Source organism: Ochotona princeps, chromosome 10 (genome assembly GCF_030435755.1).
Source record: "Ochotona princeps isolate mOchPri1 chromosome 10, mOchPri1.hap1, whole genome shotgun sequence".
Classification (NCBI taxonomy): Eukaryota; Metazoa; Chordata; class Mammalia; order Lagomorpha; family Ochotonidae; genus Ochotona; species Ochotona princeps.
In genome coordinates, this window is record NC_080841.1 from 67,591,243 (window position 1) to 67,613,165 (window position 21,923).

The following is a 21,923-nucleotide window of genomic DNA, read 5'->3' on the forward strand; positions in this document are numbered from 1 at the left end:
AGCCACTAGACTATTGCACTGGGCCCAGGATTTCCAATTTTTAAAAAACCACAAATGAGAATATAATTGTATATAATTATGGAGTAAAAGTGATGTTATGATATCTATATAAAATGTAGAATGATTAAACCAAGCATATTAACCATCACTTCAAATGCTTATCATCTTTCTGGTAAGAACATCTGGTATTTACTCTCAGCAATGTTGAAATATACAACACCACAGTGTGCAACACGTATCACACTTCTTCCATTAGTTGCATCCTTGTACCCTTTGACGCACTCCTCCCCATCTCCCCCATCCCTCAGCCTTTAATGCTCACCATTCCACTCTTTCTGAATGTTCAGATATCTTACATTGCACATACAAGTAAGACAGTGTAGTACTTATCTTTCTGTGCCTGAATTATTTCACTTAAAATACTATCCTCCAGGTTTGTCCATGTCATTGCACATGACACAATTTCCTTTTTAAAGGGTGAATTTTACTTTATTATGTACATTAATACCACACATCTTCCTTAATTATGCACTTGTTAATGGACTCGGGTAGATTCTAAACCTTGACTACTGTCACCAATGCTGCAATGAACATGAGAATGCAGGAACCTTTGCAAATACTGACTTGAAATCTTTTACATGGGGGCAAACAACGTGGTGTGCTGGTTAAGTTGCAGTCTGTGACGCCAACACCTGGCTGGCATCAAGTGCTGCTTTATGTCCCACATAATTAACCTCTTTTTACCTTTTCTAATTCTTGACTATTAATTTCATGTAGCCAGCTGAGATGTTCATGAGCTTGCAAAAAATTCGCCAACTGTCCATGCTGAGACATGGGCTGAGACAACAACTTGCCTCGTTTTCCTTTCTCCAGATACCAACGGAAGAGGAAATCTGAAAAATTCTACAAATGACAAAGTTAATGTTTAGTAACACAATTCAATAAACTGTTATTTCTGATGTCAAAAGGCTAAATTTCTTCCAAGAGCCTCCAAAAGTGAAATTTTGTTTTAATCAATACATTCATATATCAGAGAATCACTAATGCAATCACCTCTTCTTAACAAATACAGAATCATGTGTCTTGTTAACATCACCAACACAGTTCATCCCTAGGTGGAGGTGGGCCAATCAGCAGCCACTACATGCTATTGTGTCATCTGAATTGACATTAGACATTCACTTCCTCAGGTCCACCAGCCACACTCCTGTTGTTCTACAGCCACACATGGCCAGGGCTGCTCACTGACAGCTCTACTGGACAGAACTCGGGCTATACTATTCCAAAACAGGAGAATTATGGCAGAATTCTGTGCCAGATGGCCACACGGCTTGGCACTATAATCTAAATCTCGAGAGGTACAAAGCCTCAGTCAGTTTCTCCCCAGAAGCCATTTGCTGTATGTTGGGGTGGTGTGGAGGTCGCAGTGGAAGGAAGACTAAAATGCCTAACTGTGTTTAAGAGACACTGCCACTACAGTTGGGGACCCTGGACCCCATATGGGAGACCTGAAAGAAGCTGCTGGCTTCAGATTAGCTCAGCTCCAGCCATGGCAGCCACTTGGGGAGTGAATTAGCAGATGAAAAATCTTTCTCTCTGTCCCTTCTCCTCTCTGTAAATCTGACTTTGTAATACAAACAAATAAATCTTTAAAAAAAATTAAATAGAAGCTGCTGACAAAACATGTTTGTGAGCCTGGCGTGGTAGCCTAGCAGCTGAAGTCCTCGCCTTGCACACGCCGGGATCCCACATGGGTGCCAGGTCATATCCCGGCTGCCCCTTCACATCCAGCTCCTTGCTTGTGGCCTGAGAAAGTAGTTAAGGATGGCCCAAAGCTTGGGACCCTGCTCCTACATGAGAGACCCAGAAAAAGCTCCTGGCTCCTGGCTTCAGATTGGCTTGGCTCCAGCCATCATGGCCACTTGGGGAGTGAATCAGTGGACAGAAGATCCTCCTTTCTGTCTCTCCTCTCTGTATATCTACCTTTCCAAATAAATAAATAAATAAATCTGTTTAAAAAAACCCAATCTTTAAAATAATCCTTAAAAAAACAATGTTTACTTTGTTTCCAGCAGAAAAACTGAAAAAATGTGTCATATTTAAAAGGTTTTTTTTGAAGGTAGGGAAATCAATTAATTTTTATCCGTTTTTGTTTACAGAGGCTTTTTAGTTACTGCAAGGAAACAATACATGAACTAGTATCTTCTTATCCAACTTAACCACAGCAACAGCATACTATATTCCGAAGTCCCCATTGCAGTTTGGAACGCAGAGCCTTACCACGGGGCCCATTTCCCATGCAGCCCACAGCCCGCACCTGATCAGCAAACTGGGTCATGTAGCGCTGGAGTCTGGCCTGGTTGTCAGTCTGCTCACACATCTGCACCAAGATATCAAAGTCACAGTATTTCTCTGCAAGGGAAGCAGCCCACGGGTACTGGCCTAGTGTAACTGCAGAAATGAGAACAGATGCAAACACATTCTGGTATGAGAAATTTCAGATACAGAATAAAATGATTTCTTGAAAATTTTTTTTTTAATTCTTATTACATGCTAAGAATAATTAGTGGAACGGGAAACCTTGCCAGTTACTGTCATTTGGTTTCACAACCAACACCAACTTGAAGATACAAATTCAATCCACCGCTTCATCACTGCTTCCCTAAATGCTAACTCTGTCCTTTACACAGCAGTAAAACAAGTCTCTCTGACCCTTACAGAGGACATGTTGTTTGCTCATTTTACTGGATTTGTCACCCTCTATCAGCCCTTTATCAGGCACTACTTTGTAATGTCACTACTATGTTAAGTCTTCACGGATACTCTCTACACGTTAACTTGTTCATTTTTAGGTTGTTTCCACAATCATCTATGGTACCATACTTGGTTAAGAACTAAAAAAAAAAAAAAAAAAAAAAGTTTGAATAATTGAACATGTATATGTTTGTAATTGTATCACTTATGTTCTTGGTTACAGTTTTAACGCTACTATACCAAAGACATCACTTTAACTACATGACCCCTTCACGCATTCTGCAAATTCAAAGACTCACAGCCCTGTTTAAATAGTATGCACTTATGAAAGAATCTTGATTGAATTTGAACTGTAATACTGCATCAAGGTGGAGGAATCCACCGGGGCGGAGGGGAGGGGAGGGGTGGGGGGTTTCCCAGAGCCTATGAAACTGTCACATAATGCAAAATAATAAAAAAAAAATAGTATGCACTTACGAAGAGGCGATAAGAGATCTGATCTTTTCTGCAGATACTCCATTTCCAGATTAGAATATCTTTCTTGATCACTAGATTTCTCAAGAGACTTGAGCTGAGAGACATAGCCATCTAGGAAGCAATCAATCAGTGCCACCAGCTGCTCCGTCACCACGTTTCGGAGGTTGCTGTCCGCCTGGGGATACACCACCTTCAGAACAATCCCATGTTGGCGCATTATTACTGTTCGGATGCCAGTGGGGCCACTTGTTGCTGTGAAGTCACACAACATTACTGGGTAAGCAGGAGCTCTATAATGGGGAGGGGAGTCCAGCCACCTAACACGTGTCCCTTTATCACTGCTAGAAAATAAAACAAATGAGTTCCAAGTGGTATTTCTCTATGCCCTGCTTGAATTCCAGATTTTCAATGGGAATTTCCTCAGCAAAGCAGGTAAAACACACTCCTTCCTCTCTACTCCACAGTTTCATGTCTTAAACCAACATACAGTATTATCTATATTTCCAGTGCTAGCTCTTGATTCTAAATGCTAAAACTGAGTAGATGCATAATAAGTATCAGTTAAACAAATCACTGTGTTTTCTTTTTTTTTTTTGGACAAGAATTGGTAATTTTGGAGATGGCACTTTTTTATGTGGAACACCTGCAGTACAGCAATAACAGAGCTTCTGAGAATGGTGGATAATTGCAAACATATTTTAAATGATTGCTATTATTAAATCAGTATATTACCTGTCCAAGGAACATATTCGGGTTCTTTTTCTAGTGTTTCTTCTTTCTTATACAGGGAATTTCTATTTTGACGATAATGATTAGCAGCTTGTAGCATATCCTGGAAGAGAAATGAAATGTTATCACATGTACAAAGTGAAGGATCACATATTTCTGAAAATAATTTGCAACACCCAAGGCTGGGCAATTACTTTTGCAATTTCTTTGCTTTTGAAATGCTTTACTCCAAAATTTAACTTAAGCTTTGGAAAACTATACTAATCTAAGAAAATAATTAATATAAAGTCTGTTAGCTAACATAGAATATTTTGATAATATAAACAAGCTGTTGAATGATGAGAAAATAAAAATGAGAACTAGTTACATTAATATTAATACATGTACAAGGATAAAAGTTAATTCTACCAAAGAGAAACTCACGTTTTATTAAAAAGACATGAATATACAAAAAACAAAGATTCAAAATTCTCTAAGTGATTGATATTTTTCTTCCTTGAAAGGTAAATGGCTAAAACCTCATAAATCATTGATAATGCAGATTAGGAATAAAGAAATCACTTTTTGTACATCTGTCCTCTGAGCTTTGATCTGCTAGAACATTCACTACACTTCTCTACCTTGAGAATATTGTTCACATTGATCACCACTTCAGCCCATTCAACAGATCCCAATGACGAATCCTTCAAGACTTGCTCCTCGTGCTCCAGTAAACACTCGCAGATAGTATCCACTTGGGACACCTGAGGAAAGAACAGAAGTCAATCACTTCCACCAACTACAGCTACTTCTGGGTTGCACTCTTCTCATCCTTTACTGAGTTATTGGTGCAAATACATTTCAACATCAAATCGAGTTACAATCTCCCAACTTTTAAAAGAGTGCTCAAATAACCAAGCCAAACAGGCAGATTCTGGATTGTTACTGAGTAGATTAGAAAGTCTATTATTCTTTTTTTAACTTGAGGCAGACACGGACACACATGCTCCTCCCATCCACTGTTCACTCCCCAATGCTTGCAGATGCCATGAAGACTGAAGCTCAAAGCCAGAACTCCGTCCATGAAGGCGGCAGGAACTCAATTATTTGAGCCATCCCTTCATCTCCCAGGGTCAGGATGGGCAGGAAGCTGGAATCAGGGACCCAGAGCTGGAAACTGAACCCAAGGACCCCAAGCCTCCTTCTTTCCTCTTCTTTCCTTTCTTCCTCCTATTTCTTTTCTTTCTTTCTTTTTAAATAACAAACTTACTTATTTGGATTTGAGAGGTAGATTTTACAGAGAGGACAGAGAGGTCTCCCAGAAGGGCATCAATGGCTGTAGCTGAGCAGATCTAAAGCCAGGAGCCTCCTCTGGGTCTTCCACCTGGTTGAGGGGACCAAGGACGTGAGCCACCTTCTGCTGTTTTCCCAGAGAGTAGTATGGAAAGTAAAGCAATGGGGACACAAACTGGCACCCAAATGGAATGCCAGCGCTGCAGGTGGAGGATTAGTCCACTAGGCTGTTGTGCCGGCCCCACCCTAAGACCTCTTAACCAGTGTCTTAATCACCAAGTAAACTTTACAATTTAAATTCTAAGTAACTGAAATATCTGTTCATGACAGCTGTTAGTACTCAGTGTAACCTTCTATCACTTTACTGAAATGACATTTTGTTAGGTGAGACCCTAAACAAATGAATTAATGAATTACAATAATGACCCAAATTAAAACTTGCCAATTTTTCTTCAAAGAATTCTTTGGCTTTTTTTGTATTACACAGAAATATGTTGGGGCCAGTACAGTGGCACAGTCGGGGAAGCTGCTGCCTGCAGCACCAGCATTCCAACAGGATGAATGCCAAAAGGAGTCCTGGCTGCTCCACTTGAGTCTAACTCCCTGCTAATGTGTCTGAGAAAGCACCAGATGTGAACAATGCTTTGACCCCTGGAAGAAGCTCTCGGGGAATGAACCAGAGGCTGGAACATCAATCTCTCCCTCTCTATAAGTTCATCTTTCAAATACACAAATAAGTATTTTTTAAAAAAACATCAATCTAAAAATACTAAGCAAATCATAAATCACTATTTTTTCCTAGCTCTTCTATTTTTTGCCATTAACACACAAAAATGTGGCAAAAATGTTGCTATGAAAACTCTCATTTCTAGTTTCAGCCTACAGTTAAATAGCATTGGGTACAGACAGGAGGAAAGAAAAACTACAGGCGAGTTAAGCTGCTGCCTATAATGCCAGCATCCCACATGAACACTGGTTTTAGTCCCTGTTTTCCACTTGTGTGCTTCTCCTTCCTAATGTACCTGGGAAAACAGTGAAAGATGGCCCTCTACGCTCATTCTGGGCACCTGGATGGAGTTCCAAGCTCTTGGCCTTGGGTTGCCCGAACCCTGGTCATGGCAGTCACTTGGGGAGTGAACTAGCAGGTGGAAGAGCTCACTCTTTCTCTGTGACTCTGCCTTTCAAGTAAACAAAATAAATCTTAAAAAACCATTCTCTTGCAAACATCATTCTTCCTTTTATATTTTTTATTATAGCCCATATCATTCTAATAGAAGATAGAAACCTCCAGCACATGTAGTTTGTAAAGATGAGGTATAAGAACTCTTTATATTGTTAAAATTAAAAATATAATGAAAGCAATATGGGATAATAAAGGCAAAAAAAAATCAGAACAAAAATATCACAACTTTTGCTAAATGGCCTATCACATGTGTACTCAGTAGTTTCAAACATTGTTCATATTCTGTTTCAACATGCTCTATTCCTTAACCAGTTAGTCCTGCTTTCATAAAGCCTTGGGAGGCACCAATCCACTTCCCAAACTACAGAGTGGTGAGCAGACACTGAAGCTGATTCAGTATTACTTTACAGCTGTGTGCCACACGGTTTAACCACTGGCAAATCACATTTATGAGGGTGGTTCCACAAGCTCACACTGTCCGGCGAGACTGCAGCTGTTGAGCACGTTATGTCTTTACAACAGTGAAATTATCTAACAACACCTTTATTAAAATATTATCAGGTGATGTGTAACTATTTTTTTAATCAGGGCTGCCAAATAAAAACTATCTCCTTATATGATTCACCAATTATAAGCTGATTTGAGTTAAACAGTTCTTTCTAATTTGAAGTAATTTTTATTATTTTGGTTGTTTTTCATTATTATTTTATTTTATTTATTTTTAATTTTATGGTACAATACCATAGGTTCTGGGATTTCTCTCCCCTGCCCAGTTCCCTCTGATTTCCCCTATATTATTACAACAGTACAGTCCTTCATAAGCAGTCATAAGTCTACCATTCTGCTATTTAGGTGCATTGTGACATTGCTGCTACAGACATTGGCAGGAAGTCCAGTATCCTATTGTTAAGATATATCTAGCAGTTTCCTATAGCCCTTGGACCTTTTTACCCTAATTAACTATGTAAAGATTGTCAAAAATATAATAAAAAAATAAGATTAAGAAAAAGATATATCTAGCAGTTTCATTAACCAGTTCTTCTTAAAATGCTAGTACACTTCAGAAATATAATTTGCCAGGGCCAGAGCTGTGGTGTAGCCAGTAAAGCTGGATTATGTGACACCAGCTTTCCACGCCAGCTCTACAGCCTTGCCGGCCTCACTTGAGCGCTGCCCAAGGGGACATCTGTGGAAAATCCAAAATCTAGTCGCCACAAGCGGACTAGCGCCTTCATGCTCTCTAACTCACAAGTTTACTGTGGATTTTTTTTTTTCTCCTCCTAATTCGAATCATATATTTTCTAAGGAATGTGTATGTACCAGGATCGTAGGAGGTAGCTAAGGACAGAGTTTAGTGAAGGGACAGTTCACAAAGATGCTGGCAAAATCAAGCAGCGATGAGATAGCAATGCTGGAAGGGCCATTACCCCCTCTACACTGAGGCCCGAGGGGGCAGTTAATGTAGATGCAGAAAGAGCAAGCAGACAGAAGTCAGCATAGCCCACACGTTGTGGATGCAGGTAAGAGAGGAACTAGGAGAATAACTACTCCAATCTCTGGTCTTCTGAGAGTCCCTTACATTTGTGAAGCCCAGCAGAGGACGAGGGCAAGGGAGCGCTCTGAGGAGAACCTCTGTCCTGCAGCAGTCAGCAGTGGACCTGGGAGCCAGTGTTGTGGTATGTGGGTAAAGCTTCCATCTATGATGCCAATATCCCACATATCAGTTATGGTTCTTCATTTATTAAATCAAATTTTTATTGGAAATTCAGATTTACAGAGGAGAGACAGAAAAATCTTCGATTCACTGGTTCACTCCCCAAGTGGCTGCAATGGCCAGAGCTGAGCCGAACCGAACCAGGAGCCAGGAGCCTCGTCTGGGTCTCCCAGGTGCATGCAGGGTCCCAAGGCTTTGGGCCATCTTTGACTGCTTTCTCAGGCCACAAGCAGGGAGCTGCATGGGAAGCGGGGCCGCCAGGACCACAACCGGTGCCCATGGGAGATGCTTCTAATGACCTGGGACAAGCAGGAGGTACACGGCCCGTGTGTTTGGACCCCAGTGACCCACACAGCAGATCAGATAAAGCTCTTGACTCCTGGCTTCAGCTTGGCTCAGCCCTGGCTGCTGCAGCCAACTGGGACATGAACTAGCAGATCAAAGATTCTTTCAGTCTTGAAAACTCTATCAATAAAATAAATAAATGAATATTTCAAAATTATTTAAATTTTTAAAAGAGCAGATTTGGAGAGATGAAGAGCAAATGTCAGTACACCAAGTGAACAGGCAACACTTCTCAGTCAACTATGAAAAAGTTGCTTGCATAGGATAAGCAACAGGCAAGTGGTATCTTAGTAACACTTTAATCAGAAAATATGAAAAAGTTTAATTCAAAATTTCACTGAAATTTTTTTTAAAAGCAATATGGAGCCCGGCATGGTAAAGGCAAAGACCCAAAGGCAGAGTCAGAGAAACAGAGATCTCCTATCTGCTGCTTTACTCCCTATATGCCTGCAAAAGCTAGTATGGGGCCAGGCCCAAGTCAGCAGCCAGTAACTGCAGTTGGCTCTCCCACCTGAGTGGCAGGGCCCCCAGCCCTTGAGGCACCATCTGCTGCCTTCCCAGGTGCCTATGCAGGAAGCTGGCAGCCTCTGAGGAAACAGGAGTCAGACCAGCTCTCCGATACGGGATGCCAGTTTCCCAAATGGCAGCTTCATCAGCTGCACCAAAGCCCATCCTTTGTCCTTACTCTTTGTACTGCTTTAAATGTGAATTGCACATCTCTGAAGCCTGAAGAAGGGCAAGAGAGCCACTTTACCTCTCTAAAAAAGATGTCTGCAGGAGTCAGGCTGGACGGGATCTCCTGTTCCCTTTTGTTCAAAGCAATGGAAATGGCTGTGTTCACAAGGTCGGAAAGCCGAGAGTGGTGGTTCTTGAGTACAATGGCGGCCGACAGCTTCTCCGCGTGCTCACAAAGTAGCAGCCGCGTTGCCATTGGCATCCCTCTGACTGGAAAAGTGCCTAAACGTTCAAATAAACCAACCTGGTGAAATACAAACACACCTTCTTAGAAAGCATTATAGAAACACATACAATCTTGCAGTCCTATTTCCACCGGAATCACTCTGGCCTCCAAATATCACCATAGAGCACACACACTCTGTGTTCAGTCAGGGCCACTAACATAAATAAGTACAGCTATTCCTGCTGGAAGATTAGGGCTACTCCAAAGTTTCTGTCTGAGGCTGCTGTCTCTACTTAATGGCATATACTAAATTACTATTCATGATTATCAAAATGGTTAATCTACTCTTATCCATCTAGCATAATAAACTTTTCCAAACTTTTGAGTTAGAAACTCAGCATTCCAGGTTAGCACCAGTTTGAATCCTGGATGCTCTACTCCCAACCCTGCTCCCTGCTAGTATGCCTGAGAAAGCAGTGGTGGAAGACAGCTCTAGTGCTTGGGCCCTTCCCACCAACATGGGAGACTCATCAGAGCTCCAGGCTCCTGGCGATAGCCTGGTCCAGCCCTGGCCATTTGGGAAGTAAGCCAGCAGAAGGAAGATTTCTCTCCGTAACTGTGCCTTTCAAATAAACAAAAATAAATCTTAAAAAAAAAAATGCTGCCAGCATCCTACATGGGCATCAACTGAAGCCCTAATTGCTTGCTTTGATTTAGCCGACAGTGTGCCTGGAAGAAGCTATTGGCTTCTGCCCTTTGGATCGCTCAGTTCTAGCTGTTGCAATTATCTGGGGAGAGAACAAGTGGATGGAAGATTTCTTTGTCTGTCTTCATAAATTCTGCGTCTCAAATAAATAAATAAAAAATTTAAAAGGTAGCTATTATTCATACTAGTTATTTAAATTAATCAAAATCAATCACATTTTTAATTTCTCAGAAACTATATGCCCAGCAATCACCTGTGGCTGGTAGCTACCATACCAGACTACACAGATACTAGGCATCTCTGGGATTTCTTTAACACTGAGGCACTTATGAGCTTGAAAAAAAAAAAAAAAATGCCAAAACAGGAATAAAGGGGTGAGAATTGGGTGCAAAGACTTTTCTTGGGACACTACATTCTGTATCAGAATGCCTGGTTCAAATCCTAGCCCTGCTCCTGATTCTAGTACTGAGGGAAGCAGCAGTGTGTTAGCTCAGATGGTTGGCCCCTGTGAACCACACAGACGACCCAGATGAAGTTCCACGTTCTTAACTTTGGCGTGGATTAGCTCCAGATGTTCCAGGTCTGGTTCCCTTTTCCTTTTAAATAAATAAATACAAATTCTTAAAAGGTAGAAATTTTTTGATTTGGATTTGAAATATGTCTAGAAACCACTGTGTACTGACAAAGAAAAGATGGATAACAGTGGGGATGCCTTTTTCAAAGATGCAGCTTTCAATGAGGATTTGATCCTGACAAAAATTTTAAATCCATGAGTCCGGTACCATGATGTCACAAGTTAAGCTGCTACCAGCAATGCCAGCAACCCATAGGGGCGGGCACCAGTTCATATCCTAGCTGCTCCATTTTTGATTCAGCTCCCTGGCAATGTGCCTGGGAAAGCAGTGAAGGCTGAGCCAAATCCCTGGGCCTCTGCACCTCTTTGGGAGACCCATAACCTCCTGACTCCAGGTGTCAGACCAGTTCAGACCCAGCCACTGTGGCCATCTGTTAAGCGAAACAATGGATGTTAAGATATCTCTCTCTCCACTTCTTCCTCCTGTAAATTGGCCTTTCAAATAAGTAGCATAAACTTTCTAAATATTTTAAATCCACATATAAAAATCTGTCATGGTCTTAACAATTTTTCATAATCTAACAATACAAAATCAACTTAGAAAAATTCAAGTTTTTAAATAAAGCCATATAGAAATTGAGTGAAATCTTGTTGTTAAAAGATCTGGACTCAACACTGCTGGTGGGGCTGCAGGTTGGTACAGCCTCTATGGAAATCAGTATGGAGAACATTCAAACAACTCAAATTCGACATACTGTATGATCCAGCAATAGCACTCCTAGGAATATATCCAAAACACCTTTTTTATGAGAAACCAACATGCACCCCTATGTTCATAGCAGCACAATCAGTAATGGCAAAAACATGGAAGCAACCAAAATGCCCATCAGTAGAGGATTGGATAAGAAAGCTATGGTTCGGGCCCGGCGGCGTGGCCTAGCGGCTAAAATCCTTGCCTTGAACACCCCGGGATCCCATATGGGCGCCGGTTCTAATCCCGGCAGCTCCACTTCCCATCCAGCTCCCTGCCTGTGGCCTGGGAAAGCAGTTGAGGACGGCCCAATGCATTGGGACACTGCACCGCGTGGGAGACCAGGAAGAGGTTCCAGGTTCCCGGCTTCGGATTGGCGCGCATCGGCCCGTTGCGGCTCACTTGGGGAGTGAATCATCGGATGGAAGATCTTCCTCTCTGTCTCTCCTCCTCTGTGTATATCTGGCTGTAATAAAATGAATAAATCTTTAAAAAAAAAAAAAAAAGAAAGCTATGGTTCATCTACTCCATGGAATACTACTCAGCTATTAAAAAAAACAAAATGCAGTTCTTTGTGACCATATGGGCCAAACTGGAAACCATAATGCTAAGGGAAATCAGCCAATCCCAAAAGGTTAGATACCACATGTTTGCCTTAATTTGATATGATGTTATGTAAAACATGTTCTTTTATGTATGTTATGTTATACGTTGTATATAAACTAATATTGAAATGTCAATGAGGTGACCACAGAATGTGGTTAAGAAATCGCATTTGTTTTCAACATATTGGTTACTCAATATTATATCAATTAATTCCACAACGAAGTTAATTGTTGCTAAAGGTATGTTGGAGCCTTTAATTGATCAGGTTGATACTCTGCTGGTTCTGCCCTCGGACCAGACAGGGTCTCCCCAAGAAGCTGAGGAACTTGACTGGACTATAAGATGTTGGACTCTATGTTTAGTATAGGCTTTCAAAGAGGGAATCTCAACTGAACTTGAACTGTGGTTATGCAACAAGGTGGAGTAATCCACCATGGGGGGAGGGTGCGGGGAGGGGTGGGGAGAATCCCAGTAACTATGAAACTGTATCACATAATACAATGTAATCAATGAATAAAAAAAAAATAAAAAAGATCTGGACTCACAATACTGTGTTACAAAAAAAAAAAAAAGCTGAGCTAAATAAAACATTTCTTTCTCCTTAAATCTACTTGTGTTTCTTTCAAACTGAATTTTCAATACAGTAAATCTACCATCTTTCTTTCTTTTTTTCTTGAATTTCCAGTGCAGCTTTTATTCTTGGAGTAACAGGTCTCCACAGTCCTAGAATTATTTACTTCTCAGTCAGCACAGAAAGTAGAAAACACCAGTCATGTCCCATCCAGCAAAACCTCTTAATAGGGCCTAGTGGCTAAATCCTTACCCTGCAACCATCAGGATCTCATATGAGGGCCAGTATGTGTTCCCGCTGTTCCACTTCCCTTCCTGTGGCCTGGGAAAGCAGTCGAGGACGGCCCAATTCCCTGCACCCATGTAGGAGACCTGGAAGAAGCTCCAGGCTCCTGGCATCAGACTGGCTTAGCAATGGCCGTTGTGGCTGCTTGGCGAGTAAACAAGTAGATAGACCTTTCTGTATCTGTCCTCTCTATATATCTGTCTTTCCAATAAAAATAAGTAAATCTTAAACAACAACAACCACCTTCATGCAGACAGAAGGACTTCCTGTTACTCTGGAGAAGACAGCTGACAAAGGCAGAGCAGCCGCACTAGCAGCCCCGGATCCCCGTGCCCAGCCACCCCGCTCCTTACTTGGTGAATAAAGTCCATGAGGAAAGAGTGGGCTTTCATCTTGTCCTCCAGCTGGTGGAGAATAATCAGTGACATATTGCTGAACCCAGGTGCTTCTGTAAAAAACACAGTAACAAAGCTGAAACATTCAGCTATCGATCCTGCAACAATTCCTGCTAGAAAACAAAACGGTAAAAAGGGACATTGGTGAAGAAGAGGCTTGAGAGGCCTGCACCTCATATTTGAACCCTAGCTCCGCTTCTAACTCTAACTTCCTGCTAGTGCACAGCTCGGAAGGCAGCAAGTGATGCTTCCAGCGCATGGGCACTGTCACCCACAGAGGAGACCCAGACTGAGTTCCTGGCTTCAGCCTGGTCAAGTCCAGGTTCTTGCAGCCAACGGGGCCAGTTAACCAGAGTGAGAACTCTGTGCTTGGTTCTCCACCTTCCAAATAAATAAGGGTATTAAAAGAAAGAAAAACGAAAAGAAGGCAACAACTCTTCAACTAAATTATTTTGCAAGGTTAACCAAGATATTGAAAAACTTGGAGGAAAATTTGGGGGAATATAATTCACATGTATCAATTCCCAAGGAAGAACACGCTATTACTGGTTTAATCATTTATGTTATCTCCAAGGAACTCCAAGGAAATAAACGGAGGAGGTGAACACTGATGTTTTATTCCTCAGTCTCCAAACAAGGCTTAGAAAACTAAGAAGTAGGATATTAGGAATATATGAGAGTCCTGTTCTTAGGAACTGGCAGAGTGACTGCACGAGTGCGTGGGTAGTCATCTGGGACACTTGCTAGGCTACAATATCATACACTTCAATTTCCTTTTACAAATAAAAATCTCAAAAAAGTCCAGTGATCTGCCTCAGACAGAATATAAGGATATGCTCCAATGTTTGTTCCCTTATTTTCCATTACCTAGATTCGATCTGAGGCCTTTTCGAAATCTATAAGCGATACTTCAAAAAAATATTTAATTAACAAATTTAAAAACATGCTGAGATGCTTTTAATACCAATAGTACTATATATTATAAAACTGCTTTTTACATAAGTAGGATATCCTTTTCATTAAACTTAGAAATCTTACCTTCGGGGACAGACTCAGCCCAGCGTGGGTCAGAAGCTGGGTAGTCATCCATCAGGTCTACACTGATTTGGGTAACAGCCCTGTCTAGTTCACAATCAGATTCCAGATCAGAGTGGGAGGAAAACAGTTCATCCACCATCATCTGAGCGTGACCTACGTCCTTCCTGAAATCAAATTGAAAAACAAAAACATTAAGGGAGGTAAAACATTTTCAAAATTCACCATGAGAGGCAGACTTTGGGGTATATCGGTTAAGCTGCTGCCCAGAAGGCCTGCATCCCACATTGGGGTGCCAGTTTGAGTCTTTCCTACTCTGCTTCCCATCCAGGTCCCTGCTAATGTTCCTGGGAAAGAGCAGATCACTGTTGGAGTACTTGAGCTCCTGTCACCCAGGCGGTAGACTTGCATGAAGGCTCCTGTGCCTTCTGCCTGGCGTGGCCTGGCTATTGCAGAGAGTGAATTTTGGGAATGAACCAGTAGCCAGATGATCTTTCATTCACTGTCACCTTTGTTTCAAATAAATAAACAAATCTCTGAGGAAAAAACCCACAAACCACACACAAAAAAATTAACTGTGAAATTAAAGTCCTATGCATACATTTTAGCCTGAAGAGTTTCTAGTAAGTTTTTAAATAAAAAGGAAAAACATTATGCATAAATTGGTTCAGCATATACTGAATACTTACAACATGCTAAACATTAAACACAGAATGATAAACCTGACATTAAAAACAGTCCCAAATGTTAGAATGTATGCATGAGTCACAAAGTTAAACAAACAAGGAGATACATAGTAAGACAAACATTGCGATGGGGGAAAAAAACAAGAGGACAACAGACCACAACAAATCTATCACAGCAGCCAAGACTTGCTGGAGGAAGAGATGGTGCATCCCAGCCCTGATAGCCAAGGAAGAGGTTACACAACTAGGAGAGAATATAGTGAGGACTACCGAGCTGCACACAGACCATACGGCCATGTCTATCTGCAAATAAGCTTGAGTCTCTGCAGACCCGACACGATGGGAGAGGGCGAGATCCTGCAGGGAGAAAAGTATCTGGAAAAACAGGTTCCAGAGCAACCAATGAATGGACAACTGCGACCTTACAAGAAGCCAAATCTTCTCTATTAGTTAGACATATTAGAGGACAACCAGATGTCCAAGAACCCAAGCAGGATTACACAGTCTCCATGAAGAAATGAGAGAAATTCACAAGGATGAATGATAAAATCAAAGGACACAAAGCCCTGTCCACCGTATTAAGAAATGTGAACTTAACCCTACAATGAAAAGTGTCATGATCTGTCCCAGTTTTCTTGATTATGTTAATTGTGATACATACAGGCTGATAATACAAAAGTGCTCCTATTTCAAAACAAGGACCCTGTAAATGTCATTACTTAAGATAAAGACTAGGATGGGTCCTGAATTCAACATCAGGTACCCTTCTAAGAGGTCACACAAAGACTGCTACACTGGGCAGAGACCACAGGACAATGGAGATAGAAACTGGAGAGAGTCCTCTCCAACCCAAGGAACAGAAAAGACTGACAGCAACCAGCAGCTGGAGAAGGGCACGAAAGAGTCCTTCCTCAGATCCTGGGAGGAACACTGCCCTGGTCAAGTCCCCATTTTGAACTCTGACCTCCACACTGTGACAGACATTCTGTTGTTTGAAGCTACCCTTTTTGGGGTGGTTTGTTAGAATAACCAGTTATTTACACTGTCATTAACATTCTGAGATGTCACAAATCTGACAGAATTGTAATGAAACAATAAACATGTAAAATAAAGTAAAATAAAATAATTTCAAATCTGAATTAAGACCAAACCACACAATAAAACAAGACTCTTATTTTAAAGATGTATTTATTCTGGGCCTGGTGTGATGGCTCAGTGGCTAAACACTTGCCTTGCATGCACTGGGATCCCATGTGGGTGATGGTTCGTGTTCTGGATGCTCCACTTCTGATCCAGCTCTCTGCTTGTGGCCTAAGAAAGTAGTTGAGGATGGCCCAAAGCCTTGGGACCCTGCACCCATGTGAGAGACCTGCAAGAAGCTCCTGGCTTTGGATCTGCTTAGCTCTGGCCATTGCGGCCACTTGGGGAATGAACCAGCGGATGGACAATCTTTCATTTTCTTCTTCTCTCTATAAATTTGTCTTTCCAATAAGAATAAATACATTCTTTTTGGAAAAGTAGATTTTACAGAGAGAGGAGAAAGAGTGAGAGAGGTCTTCTATCTGTTGGTCCATTCCCAAAATGACTCTAATGGCCAGAGTTGAACTGACCTGAAGTCAGGAACCATGAGCTCCCTCCGAGACTCTCACATGGTACAATGACCCAAGACTTGGGCCATCCTCTGCTGCCCATTCAGGATGCTAGTGCCACAGCTGGAGGATTAGCCTGTTATCCCACCAGGCTGGCTCCAATAAAACCAGATTATATAATACTAAATAACATGAAACAAAAATCCCATTAACAGTGTCCTCTCCAGACAAGAGACTATTCTCAGAGGATTGCAAAATTTTTTAAATGTTTATTTCCATTTCATGCATACATATTCCATTTGTTGCTTCACTACTCAAATGGTTGTAATGGCCACGAGTAGGTCAAGAAAAGCCTATAAACTGGAGCCCAGAATTCCACATGGGTCTCGGAAGTAGCTGGCAGGCATCCAAGCCATCTTCCAATGCCTCCTGGGACACATCACCAGAATGCTGCTAGATCTCGAACCAGTACTGCAATAAAGGACACATCTGTCTCAAACAGAGGCTTAATGCTCCTGTGGCACAGTTCTCACTATTTAAAAAGCACTTTATGTTTAACTGTTGTCCCTGCTAAAAGAAAGAGCCATGGGGCATCTGACATCACAGAATGAGATCCTGCAATCAAGAGCTGAGAACTTGTGAAACAGAGGAAGCAAACAGAATAGTCTTCAAACCAAGTACCTGTCAGATTCACTAAGGATTTTTCAACTGTTCCAACTGCTGCCTCACTCAACACTGAGCAAAGGAAGAAACAGAATGCCAGAAATGCTCAGCAATTTGTTTAAAGTCTTACTCAGTTCAGAAGCAGGGGCAAAACAAGGGCTGAATTCAATTTTCTCAAGTGTTCATTCAAATATGAATTTATTACATCTTGTAGAGACTATTTCAGAAACAGTAATATATACAAAATATGCTAGGATAAACGAATGTGAATCAATTCCATTCAATTCTCACCCCGACCCTGGTGGGCTTAGCCCTTCAACTTGCTCTGGCCAACTGCATACTAACAAATATTTTGCCCAGGCAGAGACCTAAACTGTGCCTGTGAGCTGAGGCTTGCCTCCATGCCACTTCTGAAATCTGCATCTGTAAACAAGTCCAAGACAGATTGCTGGATGATGGAATATGTTAAAGTTTCTAGACGGTACAAGTTCAGGAACTCTTACCTAACTTCTCTAAATAATCTGAGATACAGGAAACAAGTTATTTGCCAACTGTGAGGAAGGTAGAAAAAAAATGAGAAACTGGAAAATATTAGAAAAGGGCTGAAATGATTTCTTGGTAGAACAGGAGAGAGTGCTGACCACAGAAATGCAGAAAAAGTGCCTAAAGTGAAAGACCTGGTTTTTCTATAGATTTCTGGGAACACAAGAGTGACTATGACAAAGATCTAATAAGTAATTACAGATGCGGTTTCCAAGCACTAGTATCTTTTGAGCCAAATAAAGTGAAAATCAATAAAAAAATTAATTTAAAAACAACTGTATGGTAAAAATTCTCTGGTAAAATAACTTCAGTAGAAAAAAAAATGAATAGCAAAAGCATTACTCACCAATGTTGACCCTGGCAATGTGTGAGAATAACTTTGTCTGTCCCAAGCGAAGAGGAAGGGTGCTGCTGGCATCTAGTTGTAGGAGCTAGGCATGCTGCTACACCAGCCACAGGACAGTAGCTACAACTTAAAGCTACCTGTTATCAAGCAGCAATATGCTGATGAGAGGCCACATGAAGCAGGCAGAGTGGCCAGGAAAGGCTCCAGCTATGTGAGTAGGCATAACCACGAGCAGCCAGCCTGGACACTGAATACATGAGTGAGCCCAGCTGGGACCAGTAAAACTGCCACCTGTCCCCACTCCTGATAGTTATACTGTAGACTCATAAGCTATTATGAAATAAGCATTCAGTTTTGTGGCGAGATTCCAGGAAGCAAAGCCTGACAGGCCAGGTTTAATCCTTTTACAACTCCAATAAAAAATTACGTATGTAACTTTTTTGCATTAATATTACATATAAAATAATACTGTATGCTATCTATAAGAATGTCCATTTTGGGCCACTACACGTGACGTGAGCAACCTACATGCTTGCTAGTTTGTAACCTGGCTGTCCCACTTCTGTCTAACACCTGGGAAAAGCAGAATATGGTTTAAGCATTTGGCTCCTTGCACTCAAAGGAGAAACCTCAATGAAGCTCCTGGTTGATGGCAGCAGCGAAATGGGGAGTGAACCAGGAAGATCTCTCTCTCTGACTCTGCCTCTCCCTCTGTGACCCTTTCAAAATAAATAAATATACCTTAAAAAAAAAAAAGAAAGAATGCACATTTTTTAGTGGTACCCTGTTTCCCTTAAATAAAGAGGTCATATGGGACTAGACTCTATTAGCATTGCTTTGTTTATCTTGTAGTAACAAGGCCGTGCTAAAGTTCCACAGCTCAGGAGAACATTTCTCTTCCTGACTGCATCATTTCTACAACTTGCTCTCACCAGCAGCAACTGTTACTAAAACATACTCAAAGACACAAAGACATAGTTTTAAAAACATGTTATACCTGCAATACTGCAGAAAAGCAGCTTTCAGCAACTTGGTTTTATCTTCCTGTGCTATGGTTTCATTCTTTGTAATGTTCTCAAAAACCATACTCTAAAACAACAAACGTTACAGGTGTGAGATGAAGGTATTAGAACACTCTTAACTGCTGAACTAATGACTGGACCCATTCTATGACCAAAAGCACACACACATGCGCACATTTGTTGTTTACACATGCAGCAACTCATTGCCCAAAGTTCTATAGAAAGGGTAGATAATTAAGGGATTATATCATGAACAAAATCTAGGAATTTCTTCATAACCAACATAAGTTTTTAACAGATTTGTTTATAAAACTCATCACAGTGTATTCTACTAAGGATAAGTGGCTGAGTAGGCAACTACTCAGAAAAATTGTTAAAGAAATGGAGTATTCTATGATAGTTTCAGAAATATGACAGTACCATAATGATTATAAAGTATCAAAATAAAGTATTATTGTTTGAAACTCTGCCAAGTCGCTTTAATTTTGAATTATAGAAATACTCTATGCTTTCACATATTATTCAAATGAACAACACCCCAACAGTATTATTTTTTTAGTTTCCTATAAAATGAATGATACAAATCTTTCTCATGTGTATAATTTGTATAAAATATTTTGGCAAAAATAAAACTTAACAATTATAACACGACCTCACTGCTTGGTGCAGCAACTGAAGAAGCCAAGGAGTCTTCCAGATCTTCTGCCAATATGGACACATTTTCTCTTGAAGTAATAGACACCAGACCACTGTTTCTAGAAAAAATGATAGGAACTCCACCACAGGAACCAGCACCTAAAATATTATCTCCTGAAATACAAAATGCATGTAACAATGACAAAAATGCTCTATAACATCTACTACCCTCCGCAGAAAATCATCTTGATGATATAATAAGAATATTATTCCTTTACAACTTAACTGTGAATTTGGCTTTTTAATATCAGAATCACGTGTCAAGAACTTGCTACTATTTGCAGCAGGTTTTGTATTAACAGCAGTAAAAACTAGCCTTGCAAGAGAGCAGTAAATAGGTAGAAAGCTCTTCTGAAAACTAACGGCTTCTTCAATCCCATGACATCCTCTTGCCCTAGCCTGTCTTTACATAGTGGGTCAGCCAAAGGATACAGGACTTGGTTCCTTAATACAGGCCACCAACTATTACCACGGTTCTCAGGTTAGGATCAGAAGGCCCCCCCCACGCCACTCTGTGGTTTCATTTGTTTCTGTCATCTGCCCAGAGGTTTTAGGTAAGTATCCTGATTAGAAAACCCATTTGGCATTTTCCCATTCCTGGCCAGCCCCTGCCCAACTCCTGCACTTCATTCTAGCCTTGTTGCCTGAACTAGCCATCTGGGATTCTTCCTACCCGGGGATAGAGGCACACCAATTTACAGAACACCAATTCAGAATTAGTCACTCTTACGAAGAAGTAAAAAGCAATACACCTCTTAGCATCAGTTCCTTTTTTTCTTGATCTCTATTACCGAGGAAAAAAATGTTTACTCTCTTTTCTTTTCTTTTTTTTAAGATTTATTCTAGTCTTACTGGAAAGTCAGACATACAGAGGCGGAGACAGAGAAGAATTTCTGTCTGATGATTCACTCCCCAAGTGGCTGCAATGGCCAGAACTGCGCAGATCCGAAGCCAAGAGCTCAGAGCCTCTTCTGGGTCTCCCATGTGGGTTAAGACTTCCAAGGCTTTGGGTTCCTGGCTCCTCGACTGCTTTCCCAGGCCACAAGCAGGGAGCTGATGTGAAGTGGAGCCGCTGGGATTAGAACCAGCACCCACAAGAGTTCCCAACACATGCAAGGCAAGGACTTCAGCCACTAGACTACCGCGCTGGGCCCAAAATGCCAACTTTCTTTAGCAGGGTGCTGACCTGTGCTGCAACAGATGTGGTATAATGTCTCAGCAGCACTTAGAAAACAGAAGCCACCAAGAGTGACTAACAAGCTCACAGATCATGCTTTCTTCAGCTGTTACTGTACCTTGGGCATTAAAGGCAATTTTCTCCCGAGGAAGTGAAAATTTCCCAGTTCCTGTGGAGCACACATAGACGGCATTTTCAGTGTACAGATACGCAGTCTGGTTTGAAAAATTTGGAACTACCAATCGACATGTAATCAGGTCTTCAGACTGAAAGTCAAATTTAAAGATTACACTGAATGAGAATGGAAACAAAAAATACTTGCAAGATTTATAATCACATTTTTATATGACATTATCTCATAAAAATAAAATGCCTCATCACTGATTCTCCTTATAAAACCTTAAGTACTATCCATAAATTTACAAAATGTAACAGAATAACAGAGTAAGTTTATAAACACTTGTATGGCTTGAAATTTCTGTTGTTTAAAAATTACCCAGTTTAAAATACTTAGCATTAGCAGCCCAAACAGCAATTAGAGAAATCATTTGAGTTGAAAATAACTACTAGAACTCTATGTAACAAATGTCAAGAGAGAAAATAAATGCATTAATCCATTATGCTATGTTATATTAATTCATTATACATATTTACTTTAAAACCGGAAAATCTGGCATCAGTGCAGTGGTGTGGCAGCCTAGCATCCACCTGCAGTGCTGGCATGCCACATGGGCACCACTTCGAGTCCAACTAGGCTACTGGACCTCTGATCCAGCTCCCTCATACACCTGGGAAAGCAGAAGAGGTAGCTCAAGTCCTTGGGCCTCTGTAAACATCTGGTGAGTGTGGAAAAGCTTCTGCCCCCCAGCACTGGACCAGCCAAACTCTGATCATTGTAGCCAC

General features: G+C 41.1%; 1 protein-coding gene across 1 annotated transcript in view; it reads right to left on the reverse strand.

The window, feature by feature from the left end:
• The window catches only part of NUP133 (nucleoporin 133), a 59,414-nt gene that overhangs the window by 16,198 nt on the left and 21,293 nt on the right, over nt 1-21,923 (reverse strand). Inside the window, exons 10-20 of the mRNA XM_058669558.1 lie at nt 21,139-21,286; nt 19,800-19,957; nt 19,123-19,214; nt 14,302-14,465; nt 13,222-13,316; nt 9,229-9,453; nt 4,581-4,703; nt 3,964-4,063; nt 3,232-3,483; nt 2,318-2,451; nt 745-903 (exon numbers count right to left, since the gene is read on the reverse strand). Of these exons, the coding sequence (XP_058525541.1) occupies nt 745-903; nt 2,318-2,451; nt 3,232-3,483; nt 3,964-4,063; nt 4,581-4,703; nt 9,229-9,453; nt 13,222-13,316; nt 14,302-14,465; nt 19,123-19,214; nt 19,800-19,957; nt 21,139-21,286 (1,650 nt within the window). The remainder of the gene's footprint in view (nt 1-744; nt 904-2,317; nt 2,452-3,231; nt 3,484-3,963; nt 4,064-4,580; nt 4,704-9,228; nt 9,454-13,221; nt 13,317-14,301; nt 14,466-19,122; nt 19,215-19,799; nt 19,958-21,138; nt 21,287-21,923) is intronic.